Raw genomic sequence first — 14,397 nt, forward strand, 5'->3', positions numbered from 1 at the left:
GACGGGAGCTGGGAACAGACTTCGCAGCTCTTCCCGCTGAGCAGTGGGTGCGGTCTGTCTGACGGAAGGAAGGTGTACAGTAGAGTTTGGGGACTTGCACGGCTAATTCGCAAAGAGCTTCTTCTACTGAGACTTCCAACAATGCTTGTTCTGGAGAAGCTGACCACTATGTGGAAGTCTGATGCTCCTGAAGAGCCCCAAGATAACCATGGAGAGAGGGGGGGGGGGGGGCTCCCAGGTGGTTTGAGTCGGGCAGGAGACATGGGAGTGAAGTTCTTGGCCACCCAGCCCAGAAGGTCCCGGTGGAGGAGAACCGCTGACCCGAGCTCGCAGTCAGGACACGTGGCCATCACCCTCCCAGCCCCGCATCCTGGAGAGATGCCGTCCTCGCTGTGCCCTGCCTGCCTTCCTTAGCCACAACATTCGAGCATAAGAGAAGTTGTAGTCTTAAGCGGCTACGTTTTGAGTGGCTTTAGCTGTAGCCGCAGATAACCGGAAACACAGCTAGTCCTGTCCTCTGCCTACCTGGGAGTGGGCCCGGGGTTCCTGTGCGGGCCTGTGGGCTCTGACTCTCAGCAGTGACACCCCCAACCCCGCGGCCTCCACACCTCTCACCCGGGCCCCCCCTCCAGGCTCCCACATCTGCAGCATCCGTCCCCTGCCCCAGTGTGCTTCAGGGTGCAGTCTCCCAGCGACAGGCGGGTGTCCGCCTGCATTTGGGCCCCGGAGTCCTCTGGTGGCCTCATGCCTGCGGCTCTCCTGGAGGGCCAGGAGGGCCTGCCTTTCCCCAGCAGGCCCCCTGCAACTCCGTTCACAGAGACGCTCAGTTGAAAAAGTGAGGAAAGCGAAAGTGAGGTCTCCTGCTACAGGGCAGTTTGTGACCTACGCCCAGTGCCCCTGGACAGCCGCCCCCAGCTGGGCGTGCTTGCTGACCCGTGCTGAGGACAAGCTCTTCTTGTGAAGCACCCCTGTGCCCTGTGACACAGATTTAGCACCCCAAAACTGTTCTCACTGAGGGCCTGGAGCTTCCTAAGTGCTTTGCAGGGACTGGTCTTCAAAACCAGACACTTCAGAAGCCAGAAATCAGACACTGAGTGTAGCCTTAAATTGGGGATGAATAGTGGAATGGGTGTGAGAAGATTGGCCGACCTGCCCCCTGAGTGTCCATCTCCCCCCCGAGTTTCCGTCTGCCCCCGAGTGTCTGTCTGCCCCCGAGTGTCCATCTGCCCCCGAGTGTCCGTCTGCCCCCGAGTGTCCATCTGCCCCCGAGTGTCCGTCTGCCCCCGAGTGTGTCTGCCCCCGAGTGTCCGTCTTCCCCCCGAGTGTCCGTCTGCCCCCGAGTGTCCATCTACCCCCCGAGTGTCCGTCTTCCCCCCAAGTGTCCATCTTCCCCCCAAGTGTCCGTCTGCCCCCGAGTGTTTGTCTGCCCCTGAGTGTCCATCTACCCCCCGAGTGTCCGTCTTCCCCCGAGTGTGTCTGCCCCCGAGTGTCCGTCTTCCCCCCGAGTGTCCGTCTGCCCCCGAGTGTCCGTCTACCCCCCGAGTGTCCGTCTTCCCCCCGAGTGTCCGTCTGCCCCCGAGTGTCCGTCTGCCCCCGAGTGTCCGTCTGCCCCCGAGTGTGTGTGCCCCCGAGTGTCCGTCTGCCCCCGAGTGTCTGTCTGCCCCCGAGTGTCCGTCTGCCCCCGAGTGTCCGTCTGCCCCCGAGTGTGTCTGCCCCCGAGTGTCCGTCTGCCCCCGAGTGTCCGTCTGCCCCCGAGTGTGTCTGCCCCCGAGTGTCCGTCTGCCCCCGAGTGTCCGTCTGCCCCCCGAGTGTCCATCTTCCCCCGACTGTCCGTCTGCCCCCCGAGTGTCCGTCTGCCCCCGAGTGTCCGTCTGCCCCCCGAGTGTCCGTCTGCCCCCGAGTGTCCGTCTGCCCCCGAGTGTCCGTCTGCGCCCGAGTGTCCGTCTGCCCCCGAGTGTCCGTCTGCCCCCGAGTGTCCGTCTGCGCCCGAGTGTCCGTCTGCGCCCGAGTGTCTGTCTGCCCCCGAGTGTCCGTCTGCCCCCGAGTGTCTGTCTGCCCCCGAGTGTCCGTCTGCCCCCGAGTGTCCGTCTGCCCCCGAGTGTTCGTCTGCCCCCGAGTGTCCGTCTGCCCCCGAGTGTCCATCTACCCCCCGAGTGTCCGTCTTCCCCCCGAGTGTCCGTCTGTCCCCGAGTGTCCGTCTGCCCCCGAGTGTCCGTCTGCCCCCCAAGTGTGTCTGCCCCCGAGTGTCCGTCTGCACAGGCTGCAGAGGCACCTGCTCGCTAAGAGGCTCAGGACCATGGGAATGAGGAGGCCGCAGTCCTCGCTTTGTGGCACGGGCTGAGGAACTGCCATTCTCAGCTGTAGGCAGGGCTGTGCGGACAGCAGGGAAGTTACCCAGCGGAGCGGGACTAGGGTGAGCCGAGCCAGGCACCGGGCACACATTTACATCCTAACGGAAGGAGGCATTCACTCCCAGGCTGGCCGCGAGCCCTGGCGTCCAGCGCTGTGCACGCCGTGGTGTGTGGGCTTCTGGCTACTCACGGAGGCTGGCCTGCACGCTGCCCTGGCTGGGATGTCTGAAGCTACACCCATGGGGCTCCAGTTCAGTACAAAATGGGTGACTTTCATCAGCAACCCACCCGCCCAGTGACCCTGAGGCCTTGTCCCGAAGTCAGGAGAGCTGACAGTGTGACATGCAGACAGGAGAGAAGTGCCATGCTCACCCCAGAACCAGGCTTCAGGTAAGAAAGATTTGCCCCCAGAACTGCCTTGATGCGGCCGCATGGTTCTGCCCACTGTTGGTGGGTGAGGTGCTTTCAAAGGGCTGTTTAGGGCCCATCCTTCTATCCCTCCCTGTTACCTGTCCCTCAGGACCTCTTATCCCTCATCCCAGTCCAACAAGACAATTGCCCCTTGTCCCACTGCCCTGCACAATCCCCAGCGAGGACCCCTGGTGGAGCTAGCTGGAGACAGCCCTTCCTCCTCCAGCCCCCGCACCCCCCTGCATCCCACCTCCACCTCTAGCCTCCGCCCTCCGGTCCGGGCTGGGTCCACACCCCCTCTGGGAGTGCTCCCAGAGGCCAGGTGTTCTTCTGTGCTGTCTTCCTTCGCTGCTTAGCAGTGGTCAGATTCTGGACCCCGAGGCTGCGGTGCAGCCTGGGCCGTGGATACCGTCTGAGCACCTTGCGGGCATCCTGGCGCTTGGATCCAGAGTGTGGGGGCAGAGGAAGGAGGTGCTGAGCTGCAGTGGACAGGAGGGAGGCGCCTCAGGAAGGCAGATCCTGGCTCCTCCAACAAGTCACCCTCTCTCACCTGCTTCCTCTTCTGGAAAATGCCGAGAATATAGGGTGCGCATTGGCTGTGAGCACTGAGTTCGGCCTCAGCGTGATGGATGCTCTGCAGACGTAGCCGATAGCCAGAGTGTTGTTAGGAGAGAAACAGTGATTTCAGGGGAGGCGGTGTTCCCGTTAGTGCTCTCAGGGGAGAAGAGGGCTGACTTCCAGCCTTCCCTCCACCGGTGACACGCCTGCTGGACTAAGCCCTTCGCTGTGCCTGAGGCTGCTCACTGACTTTCTGGCCTCAGCTTCCTTCTGCAGCCCGGCTAGGATATACGTGGTCCAGAGCCCCATCCACCGCACATCTCGTTTGGAACAGGCTCTGTGTGGGCCAGCGTGTGTGAGGATGGGGCCTGGTGTGGCGCTGGCTGCCCAGGCCCGGCTCCCCGGCTTTGGCCTGTGCTGCTTCTGCCTCAGGACAGGCCTCACCGCGGACGATAGCTTGTCTTTTCGGACTCTGTTGCTGGGTTGAGTTCTGACGCTTGTCTTTCGTTTGGTGCAGTGCCCTGGTGGCAACACAGGACACTTCACAGCGGTCACCAGAGGCCACACTAAGTGGCCTTTTTGTTGTTGTTGTTTGTTAATCCTTATCTGAGGATATTTTTTCCATTAATTTTTAGAGAGAGTGGAAGGGAGGGGGATAAACCCAGAGAGAGAAACAGTGATGCGAGAGAGACACACCGATTTGGTTGCCTCTCACACGCACCCCAACCAGGGCTGGGGATCGTGCCTGCAAACCAGGCCCTTGACTGCAATTGAATCCAGGACCCTTCAGTCCATGAGCAGATGCTCTAACCATTGACTCACATGGGCCAGGGCATAACCGGCTTTTCATGCCAGGGCTGCCCGGGTAGCTGCATGAGAATGTCATTGTCGCTGCTGCCGAGGGCAGCCTGGTAACTCCGGGTCTTAGTGACGGCTCCTCTTCCTCAGGGGCTGTCTCCTCCAGGACTTCGGCCTGTGAGGACCCCTTAGGAGCGGATGTGCTGGGTTGATGTCGATGGCTGGAGCGGGCTTCAGGTCAGAAGAGGGCACAGCTGGTGGCAGAGGTGAAAGCTAGCTGTCTGCTACTGCTGAGGACCTGGGGATATTGGAACTAGTTGCTAAGAAGCCTCTGAGATGGAAGGAAGTGGTTGCAGGCTGCTTACTCAGGAGAAGTTCTGGCAGATTCTAACACGGCAGGGACATTGACCTGTTCAGCAGACACCTATGAGCCAGGGGTCAGAGGCACTGTGATGAAAGGCTGAGGTTTTACAGGAGAAAGTTTCCGATGTTCAGTTAGAAGAGCTGTTAGAGCACAGCGTGGCACTCAGTACCCGATCACTCTCACCAGTCTGTTCAGGTAGAATTCCCCAGAGGCAAGAGTCCACTGGTTCTCTGCTGGATTCTTCAAACACGAGCCACACACTGAAGCTGACCACCCAAGAGGCCGATTATGCATGTGCAAAGCCCCTCTCTGCATCCACACGCTGCTAAGTGACTTTGCCGTGAAGTCTGTTTCCCAGACCCTTGCATCTGGACTCAGCAACGTGGCCTGCTTTGGGCACCATGCAAGCACAGGTGTGAAATACACATGCATGTTCTCTCCTGGCGCATGCCAGAGTCAGCCTGCGGGAGCAGCAGGGACACAGACAGCAGAGTGGCCCATTTCATCCCAGCCATGGCCAGTCTAGATGGGTCAACAGCCCCAGCAAGTGAAGCACACCCACAACACTAGCAGGGCTGCCCAGCCCAAAATTGACATCAATCCAGTGCACCCACTCCTCAGTGGGCACATGTGTGAATAACAAAAGCTTGTTGCTCTATCCCACTGAGGGTTTGCGGATGTTACACAGCATTATTTTGGCAATAGATAACTGGCACATCTACTTTTAGAAACAGTTTTATTGAAATACTAGAGGCCTGGTGCATGAAATTTGTGCGCTGGCGGGTGGGGGGTCGGGGAGGAGTGTCTCTCAGCCCAGCCTGCACTCTCTTCAGTCCAAGACCCCTTGGGGGATGTTCAACTGCCAGGTTAGGCCTGATCCCCGTGGGATCAGGCCCATCGGACATCCCTCTCACAATCTGAGACTGCTGTCTCCCAACCACTCTCCTGTCTACCTTCCTGATTGCCCCTAACCACTTCCCTGCCAGCCTGATAGATGCCTAACTGCTCCCTTGCTGGCCCAAATGCCCCCAATTGCCCTCCCCTGCTGACCTGGTTGCTCCCAACTGCCCTCTCCTATAAGCCTGGTTGCCCCCCCCCCCCAACTTTCCTCCTTTGCTGGCCCAGTCACCCTTAACTGCCCTCCCCTGAAGGCCGGTCACCCCCAACTGCCCTCTCCTGGTGGCCATTTTGTGACCACATGGGGGTGGTCATCTTTGTGTGAGGGTGTGATGGTCAATTTGCATATTACCTCTTTATTATTAGGATAATTGATATATAACAATTGCACTTTAGAGTGTTCAGTTTGATAAGTATTGACATATGTGTATACCCAGAAACCATCACTACAATCAGGATAATGAATATATCTCTCCTCGTATCCTTGTAAACATACCGTCTTACCCATCCATCCGCCCTTGACAACCACTAATCTATGTTCGGTTATAGAGATTAGTTTTCATTTTCTAAAATGTATTTAAATGTACTCTTTTTCATCTGTTTACTTTCATTCAGGGTGATTATTGAGATTCATCTATGTTGTAGCATGTGCTTTTTATTTAAAAAAAATATTTTAAATAATTTTTAGAGAGAGTAGAAGGGAGAGGGATTGGCTACCTCTTGCACTCCCACTACAGGAGATCAAGCCCATAATCAAGGAATGTGTCCTGACCAAAATCCAACCAGCAACCTTTTGGTGCCTGGGACGAGGCCCAGCTGAGCTACACCTGCCAGGCAGCATGCGCTCTTCTGTTGCGGAGTAGAATGGATAGAACCCACCTGTTGCTGGGGACTTGGATTGTTTCTAGTTTTGGCTACAACAAAAAAGATGCTATGAACACTTATGTACAACATTTTCATAAACATATGCTTTCTTATTCCTTGGGTAAGTACCTAGGAGTGGGTCATTTTTAAGAAACTGCCAAACCATTTCCAAATTGAGTGTACCATTTTACATTTCGGTCAGCAGTTTTTGAGAGTTCCACACTCTTGCCGACACTTCAGCGCGTGGCATGGTGAGTCTTTCATCCTAAAGGCAGGGAGTCGTACCTCATGGTAGTTTTGGTGTGCATTTCCTTAGTGACTAATGTCATGGAACATTTTTTCATGTGCGTTTTGCTGTTGCATCTCTTTGTTAACTTTTTTTTTCATTCTCTTACAATTATATTTTGAAGAGTAAAGTGTTAAATTTTGATGGTGTGCAATTTATTAATTTGTTCTGTGGATTGAAATTTGGTATTTTATCTCAGAAACCTCTGCCTAACCCATTACTGAAGTTTATCCTATTTTCTAGGAATATCATAGTTGTAGGTTTTACATTTAGGTCCATAATCTATTTTATTTTGAGTCTTTTTTCTTTTTTTGGTATATGGTACAAATATATATAAAATTAATGAATATTCAAGTGTTAGTGAGTTAAAAAGTTAAGTTATTCTTTCTATACTAAATTATCTTTGTACTTGTCAAAATTCTGTTGTACTATTTCTGAATGCTCATGTGTTCCATTAATCAATTTGTCTTTTTTTGTGTAAAAACTGCAGTCTTGATTTCTGTACTTTATAAGTCTTAAAATCAGATAGTGTTAAACTTCTCATTTTGCTCTTTGTGTACAAAGTTGCTTTGGTTATATCAGGACCTTTACATTTCCAGGTACATTTTAGAAACAGTCTGTCTACTCTTAGGACACACACACACACACACACACACACACACAAGCAAACACACAAAACAAACCTGCTAGGATTTTGGCTGGGATTACAGTTAGTCTATAGAACAATTTTTTTGAGAACTGACATTTTAATGATACCGAGTCTTCCCACCCATGAACAAAATATCTCTCTCATATACTTAGGTCTTCTTTCCTGTTCCTCAGCAGTATATTTTAGTTTCCAATGTATAAATTTTTGTCAGATCTATCCTATAGTGTTTTATAGTTTGATGCTATCATTTTTACATATTTTTATTTGATTTGCTAAAACTTGGTTAAGAGTTTTTACATCCGTGTTGATGGGGGAAGTTAATCTGTAGCTTTCTTGTGACGTCTTTGTCTACTATTGGAGTAATGCTAATTTTATAAAACGAGTTGAGATGTATTCCCATCTTTTCAAATTTCTGGAAGGGTTGTGTAGAATGGGACTATTTCTTCCTCTAATGCGGTAGAATTCCCCCGTGAAGCCACGTGGGCGGCTCCCCCAGTTTCTGGTGATGGCATTGTTCACATGGAGGACTCTTGCAGGACTCACCAGTAGATACTATTGAGGCTCTTGCTCCACCACGGAGTGGCATCTCCCTTGTAACTCATGGGGAAATTTCTTCTAGGTCCTGACTTCAGGTCATTTGTCTTAGATACTTGATTCTTATCCTGTCTTGCATTTAAAGAGAACACATAGGATCATTCTTCCACACGGCAGCTTTCCAGGTGCCAGAAAACAAAGGTGATGCCTCTCGGTGTTGCCTGCCCCTGACACACATGCCATGTTTCTTTCTCTGACCGTTACCTGGCCCATTGAAAGCTAGGAAGGCTCAGGGGGAAGCCCCAGGAGAGCTCCCTCATGCCAGCATCAGCCTCTTATGTATGACTACATTTCTTTCTGATAATAACGCCTATTCAGATGGTTGCATAGACTAAGGACAAACTTAAAAGAACTGGCATCCTAAGGAAAATAAAAAAGGCTACCATCTTCCTTCTGGTTGGATCACCAAGAGGGGATCAAGTGTACAGTGATGGAAACTTGACTTTGGTAGTGGGCACACAGTGCAATATACAGGTGATGTGTCATAGCATTGTACACTTGAAACCTACCCAATGTCACCCCAATAAATTTAATAATAATAATAAAAAATAACCATACCCTGGCTGGTGTGGCTCATTTGGTTAAGCAACCTCCCGTGCACCAAGAGGTGGCTGGTTTGACTCTCAGTTGGGGCACATGTTAGGTTGCAGGCTCCATCCCCAGTGTATATGCGGCAGGGGGCTGGGGGAGAGGAGGAGGGGTGAAGGAGGTGGCTGAATGATGTTGAGTTCTCACATTGATGTTTCTCTATCTTCCTCTCCCTTCCTCTCTCTCTAAAAATCAACATATATATGAAATAACCAAGTTCTTGTGAGCTGATATTAATAACCCAAGCTCAAAATGTGAAGGAAAATGTTAGTGTAAGATCTCTCACAGTCCAGGTTCAAGGGTCATATGTTGCCTTGTTCTTTTCCTCTGATCTCCCTTTCCCCCCTCCACACTGCAGGAAGAGCCCATCAGTCATGCTGCAGAGCCCCTGTGTTCTGCAGATGCCTCTGAAGTTAACCAGCACTGATATCCAGCGCTGCGTGAGAATCCGTGTGCCAGGCATTTCCCTGGTTTGGTCATTGTCTCATAGAATGCTCACAACCCCAAAGGTGGATGCATTTGTTATCCCCATCTCATAGATGAGAAAACTGATTTTTAAAGTCGAATTTGTTGGGGTGACATTGTTTTATAGTTTTATAAAATGAGTTGAGATGTATTTCCATCTTTTCAAATTTGGTTAATAAAAATTGTACAGGCTTCAGGTATACAATTCTATAATACATGTTGTTTCATGTGTTCAGGCCTCCTTCCACCGCATTAACGTGCTGGGTACCAGGCCTGGAGGCACACGCCTAGTCTGTGGTAGAGAAGGACATGCTTCACCTCCCAAGCCCTGGGCTGCAGTGCTTGGGGCCAGGGCATGCGTTTTCCAGCTTGTCTCCTTGGTCACCGTATGCTTCTCTAGAGGGAGGTCGTGCCATTGTAACATGTGTGTCTTCATGGCACCGGGTGGGAGTTCTGCAAATGTTTGCTGAGCAAATGAATCTTAAGTGGAGTTCTGGGTTTCTCGTTCTAAATCCAAGAAAAGGGGCACAAGGATAATGAAATAAGGAAAGACATGCTTGAGCCAAATCACATTATCTTGCAGGTGGAGCTGAGGTGGCGGAATTTCTTTTTCTTGTTGAAGCAATCAGATCGGGGAAAATCCGGCAACATCCGAGTGGAGGATCTGAAAACAGTGTGGCTAACAAAGCCACCTGTGGATGTGTTGGGGTGACGGAAGCTTCCTTCCGTGGCAGGAAGTGGCCGCGGGGATAACGTTTCAGACGGGTGGAAATTAGCACGGAGGGCCCGGGATGGCTGCCTCAGAAGCATTAGTTTGTTTCCGAAGGCTCTGAAAAGGGCTGAGGTCAAACTGTGCATTTGCCGTGCCCTTTAAAAAATAACGAGAACATCTGGGGCTTAAGTGCTCCTTGCGTCCTAGTCCGCATTAATAAGTCACCATTTCAAACGGAGAGTGGCAGGAGGGCGCTGCTGAAAGCCAGGCTCTGCCCTTGGTGTGGAGGGAGGTTAATGGGTCAAACCCTGGAATCAAACAAACCCCTAAGCGATCCCAGCTTGGCCCTCCCGGATGCAGGCGGGGCTGCAGCGAGATGATGACTTTATAGCATGTTGTCCTCCTGCAGCGCAGGGCCGTCCGCCGACGGCCGCTGTGCCAGCCCCTCCGGAAAGCTGTGCAGATCAGGCTGAGGTCCAGGAGCGGGTCCGAGAGGGGTCCAAGCACATAACCATGCAGAGAGCATGTGCGGCTGGCCGTGTCAAATATCAGTGTCTTTATGTGTCGGAAGTGTTGGTCGTTCCTGACTATACGCCACGGTAACTGTCCACACTCGCCGTGACCACCGGCCTGACAGGCTGACTGGGGTGGGGCGCCAGGTGGATGGTGGTGGCTTTAGTCTCCCCCCTCTCCTCTGCACTCCACTCAGGTCTGGGACGCCCGAAGTGCAACATCCACCGGCACGGGAACCCTCCCCTCCAGTTTCTGGCAGGGCTGGGCAGGGCTCAGCGCGGTGAGGAAATCCATGGAGTCACCCTCGGAGGTGGGGAGGAGGAGGACTGCAAAGTCCACAGGAAATCAATGCGTCCTCCCCAGAGCAGGCATGGGGCCAGCCCACGCCCAGGCTCCGTTCTCACTTCGTGGGGGAGGAAGGCCCTGGGCTGCGGTGCTCCATCTCAGTTACAGGCACCCTGCCGACTGGTGGTCTGCAGTGAGAACTCCACACGGCGAGGCCCCTGGGCTCTCCTCCCAGCACACCCAGCGGGCCGCTCTGGCAGCAGGCATCTGCGGGTATCTGCGCAGGGAGGGCAGATGGTGCGCTGGTCCCGTTAGTGTGCTGGTCCCGTTAGTGTGCTTCCCTGGGTGGCTGCTGAGGCCACATGTCCATAACAGGCACCGAGAGGTCACACATGGACACACACACATAACACACACACACACACACACACACACACACACACACACACAAACAGACACTGCCTTCCCTGCCAGGGAGGTCACTTAGCAGCCAGCTAAGTGTGAGACTAGTGGGGAGGCGTGGGTTTGTGCTCACCTAGAAACCTTACAATTGACTCAAAGGAAGAGAATTTCTAGTTTTCGAACACGTCTGGCTGGGCACAGTCTGCCCATGGCCTGTCTCCTGTTTGGTGGTAGCAGGGCTCTGTCTGTGCCCAGTGTGTGGTGTGGGGCTGGCCATGGGGTGGGGCAGCATGGCCCGGGACCACTGGGCGTCTAAAGCAGCTTCACCCACAGGGCCTGGGTGAAGCGGGAGGGTGAGCTCGGCCAGCCCCTGTGCAGTGTGCAGGGCACGCGGTGGCCAGGCTGCTGGGTCCTGTCATCGGGGGAGACCCGAGGCCTGTGCCTTTGGAGCCTCTGGCAGTCACGGGTCCTGTCTGCCGAGCAGAAGGAGGTCCAGGGCCAGGCCAGTTGGTAGGTGCTGCCTGGTCCCTGCAGGTGTCTGATGGCCTTGGGTCACCTGATGCTTCTCCCAGCTGCTGGGGAACCACACTCCTCCCCTCAGGGGGGCCAGGGTCTCCCCAAGTTTCTGCAAACTGACAGCCTCTCTCTCAAACCATATTTCCCCTCCAGCAGCGGTGCCCTTGTACGTGAGGCCTGGCTTCTCAGCAGGAATTCCACTGAAAAGGAGGCCGAAGGGAATAAAAATTGCAAACCTGACACTGGAACAGGCCAGGAGTTCCCCGGGACTGCAACTGGAGATACCCCGAGAGACGGAGCCCTCTCTCTAGCTGCCCCGCTCCCGCGCTGTAGAAAGCCCCAACAAGACGCCTGAAAAGCAGGCCAGCAAAAGGCAGTCTGCGGCCTACTTTCAGCCGGAGCCTTTTCAAAGCCCAGTGGGAGGCCTGCCTCAGCGTCAGCAGCGCCCTCTGTGCGTGTGTGTGTGTGTGTGTGTGTGTGTGTGTGTGTGTGAGGGATGTGGCCAGGCGGGGAAGTGTTTTGCGTGACGGCTGCAGCCCCTTCCTCTGGCTGAGGTAAGTCGGATTTAAATGGTCTCTAGCTAACCCATTAGGGTAGATACAGATCAGCACAGATTCCTGACCGGAGGCGGGCAGGGCTCCGGGCAGGGTGTGGCGGGGACATCTGCGAGCGGAAAGGGGTGTGCTTCTGCTTTATGGAACCAGGGCTTAGAGGAGGCAGGCGGAGTCTAGATCAACAGGTGTAGACCAGACCTTGAACCCAGACATGGAAACCTGTTTAGGGATCCCTGCGCCTCCCCGAGGGAGGAGACAGGTGGCCCCGACAGCGTCTGGAGCTGGCTCCCCATCGGCACCTCTGCTCGGGCCTCAGCAGAGCAGGTCCAGACCTTCCTGGTGCCTGCTGGCAGCTTCCTACCCTGGAAGGCAGAGTGTGCTTTGGCAAGAGCCCAGCCTTTTCAGAAGCCGAGGGACCAGGGCCCCAGGCCGCCATGTGACCTTGGTAAGGTCCCTGCCCTATTTGAGCTCAGATGCTCCATCTGTGTCAGGATATGTGGGATTAGGTCATCTCAGATGTCGGGTTCTGTGCTAACTCAGGGCCTCCATGCTGCAGACCCCACTGGCCAGTCTACCAGTGAGCCTGGCCAGCGCCTGGGAGTGACATGGGTCCCCTGAGCACGGAAGTATGCCATGGGTTCTCCCAAAAGTCTTTATCCCCAGTCCAGCTATCTGATCAGCTCACGCATCGTTGATCCTTCAGAAACCTGGCCAGCAGGGCTGGTTAGCTCCATCGCAGAGACCAGAAAGCTTGGTCCCAGAGAGCCCGTGCTCTCCAAGGTCACAGGGTGCAGGTGGGCCAAGGCTGGCAGCAGCACTGCTGGAGTCTGAGCTGGGGGCATTTCCCATTCACCAAGATCCATGCCCATGATTCGGTCCAGTGATGGAGAAGGACTCGATGAGCTGAGGGCGTCTCCTCCTTGTCCCCAGGGACAGGGAGGCCCAGTGCTCAGAGCTCAGAACACTGCAGCTCACTTATCCTGGCCCTGTGTGTGTATGTGTGTGTGTGTGGGGAGGGGGCGGGGGGAGAAGGCTGGGCTGGGGTAGGGTTTGCCCTAGGGAAGTGAGAAGGCAGCACTCAGGGCCGTGGTCCCACTGGTTCTGCTCTGTCTGTCCTCCTGGCAAGTCGAGCAGTCCCGGGATTAGGCAGGTGAGGGAGAGGAGCCAGCCCAGGAACCACTTCCCTGGAACTCTGCAGAGCATCAAGGAAGCCCGAGGTCTCCATGACCAGCCCTCCAGCTCAGCTGGGAATTCTCTCTCTATGACGATGTGTGTGTGTGTGTGTGTGTGTGGCTGTGGTATGAATAAAGCCAGATGTGCTCTGCTAACTCTACAGCGAGGCATCAGCCTTTCCACCTTCACCTTCAGCCGCCACCCCCTCGCAGCAGCCCCGCAGGAGGTGGACCCGACCCTCCACTCATTTCCAAGATGAGAAGGCTGAGGGCTCCCGAGGCCCTTGGTCCCCAGTCCACAGCTGACCCCGCTGCACCCACTGTGCCCTGGGGTCTTGGGGAGGAAAGTGAAGGGCAGATGTGATCAGAGGTGTCTGCCCATCCCAGCCAGCTGGCTTCCACGGCTGGGCCAGCCCATCTGCTCTGCCAGCATGCAGAGGACTCCAGCAGGGAGGTGGGGTCCTACCTGCAGCTGTGGTGATGCCCAGGAGCCGGCAGGTGTATTCCAGCCCCGTCCAGAACGCCTGCAGCTTCATGGCGCTGGGGCGAGGGCAGCGGCCCACAGGCCGGGCAGCAGAGGCTCAGGCCCGAGATGCTCTCAGACGTCCCGTGTCCAGGGAGGCTGTGGCTGCCAGCTTGGGGCCCTCGTGCCCCGGGGCCCTGCTGTCCCAAACCAGTTCCAGCCACTGCAGCCTGGTCGAGGTGTGAATAGGACTCACCTTCCTGCCGGCTGCCTGTGCCTTTGCCAGGCACTCAGCTTAATCATTACCCCGGAGAAAGGTCCCCTCTGCTTTCAGCAGCTGCCATGGCCCCAGTGGCAGCCTGAGATCAGGTCGATTAGGGCTGGGCTGGAGGCAGGCAGCCTGGAGCTGGCAATCAGCTGCTTCTGGCTGGGAGGAGGGAGCCGGCCGAGGAGCCAGCCCGGGCTCTTTCGTCCTGGGCAGCTCAGAGCCAGTCCCACCTGGACCTCAGGCCACGGGGCTGGAGAGGCGGTGTCGGAGGTGGCCAGTGTGCAGGGCGAGAGATGTGTCTCTGAATCGACAGCACGAACACCCTTTGAGAGAGTTCTAAGCTCCCATTTTTTGGGGTGTAGGTGGCTTAGAAAGCTTTGGGTCTGTGGCAGGTTTGGATTCCGGCCAGGAACACTAAGCTCAGGCCCGCGTCACATGGGACCGTCCATTATTCCTGACACGTCTCTGGACGTGTGATGTGGGAAATCACCACGATTCTTTGGGAGGGGAGTTGCTATGACAATAATTAACTGGTGACCTTGGAGAAACACAAAAGTATTTGTGAGCCTCAGAAACTTGCAGAAAATAAGCGAGAGGGTTTGACTGGATTGGTGGTTCTTAAAGTAAGCCCCGAGGGCTGCGCCAAGAAGCCCGGCTTCTGAACGTTGGCAATTGCGGGCTCTCACT

At 54.8% G+C, this 14,397-nt stretch overlaps 1 protein-coding gene across 1 annotated transcript in view; it reads right to left on the reverse strand.

The window, feature by feature from the left end:
* TMEM72 (transmembrane protein 72) overlaps positions 1-13,956 on the reverse strand; it is a 30,254-nt gene extending 16,298 nt beyond the window's left edge. The window contains exon 1 of the mRNA XM_084904753.1: positions 13,446-13,956. Coding sequence (XP_084760879.1) covers positions 13,446-13,515 — 70 coding nt within the window. The 5' untranslated portion in view covers positions 13,516-13,956. The remainder of the gene's footprint in view (positions 1-13,445) is intronic.
* Positions 13,957-14,397: the final 441 nt, after the last annotated feature.

Source organism: Pipistrellus hanaki, assembly GCF_964339955.1.
Source record: "Pipistrellus hanaki genome assembly, chromosome: 14".
Lineage (NCBI taxonomy): Eukaryota > Metazoa > Chordata > Mammalia > Chiroptera > Vespertilionidae > Pipistrellus > Pipistrellus hanaki.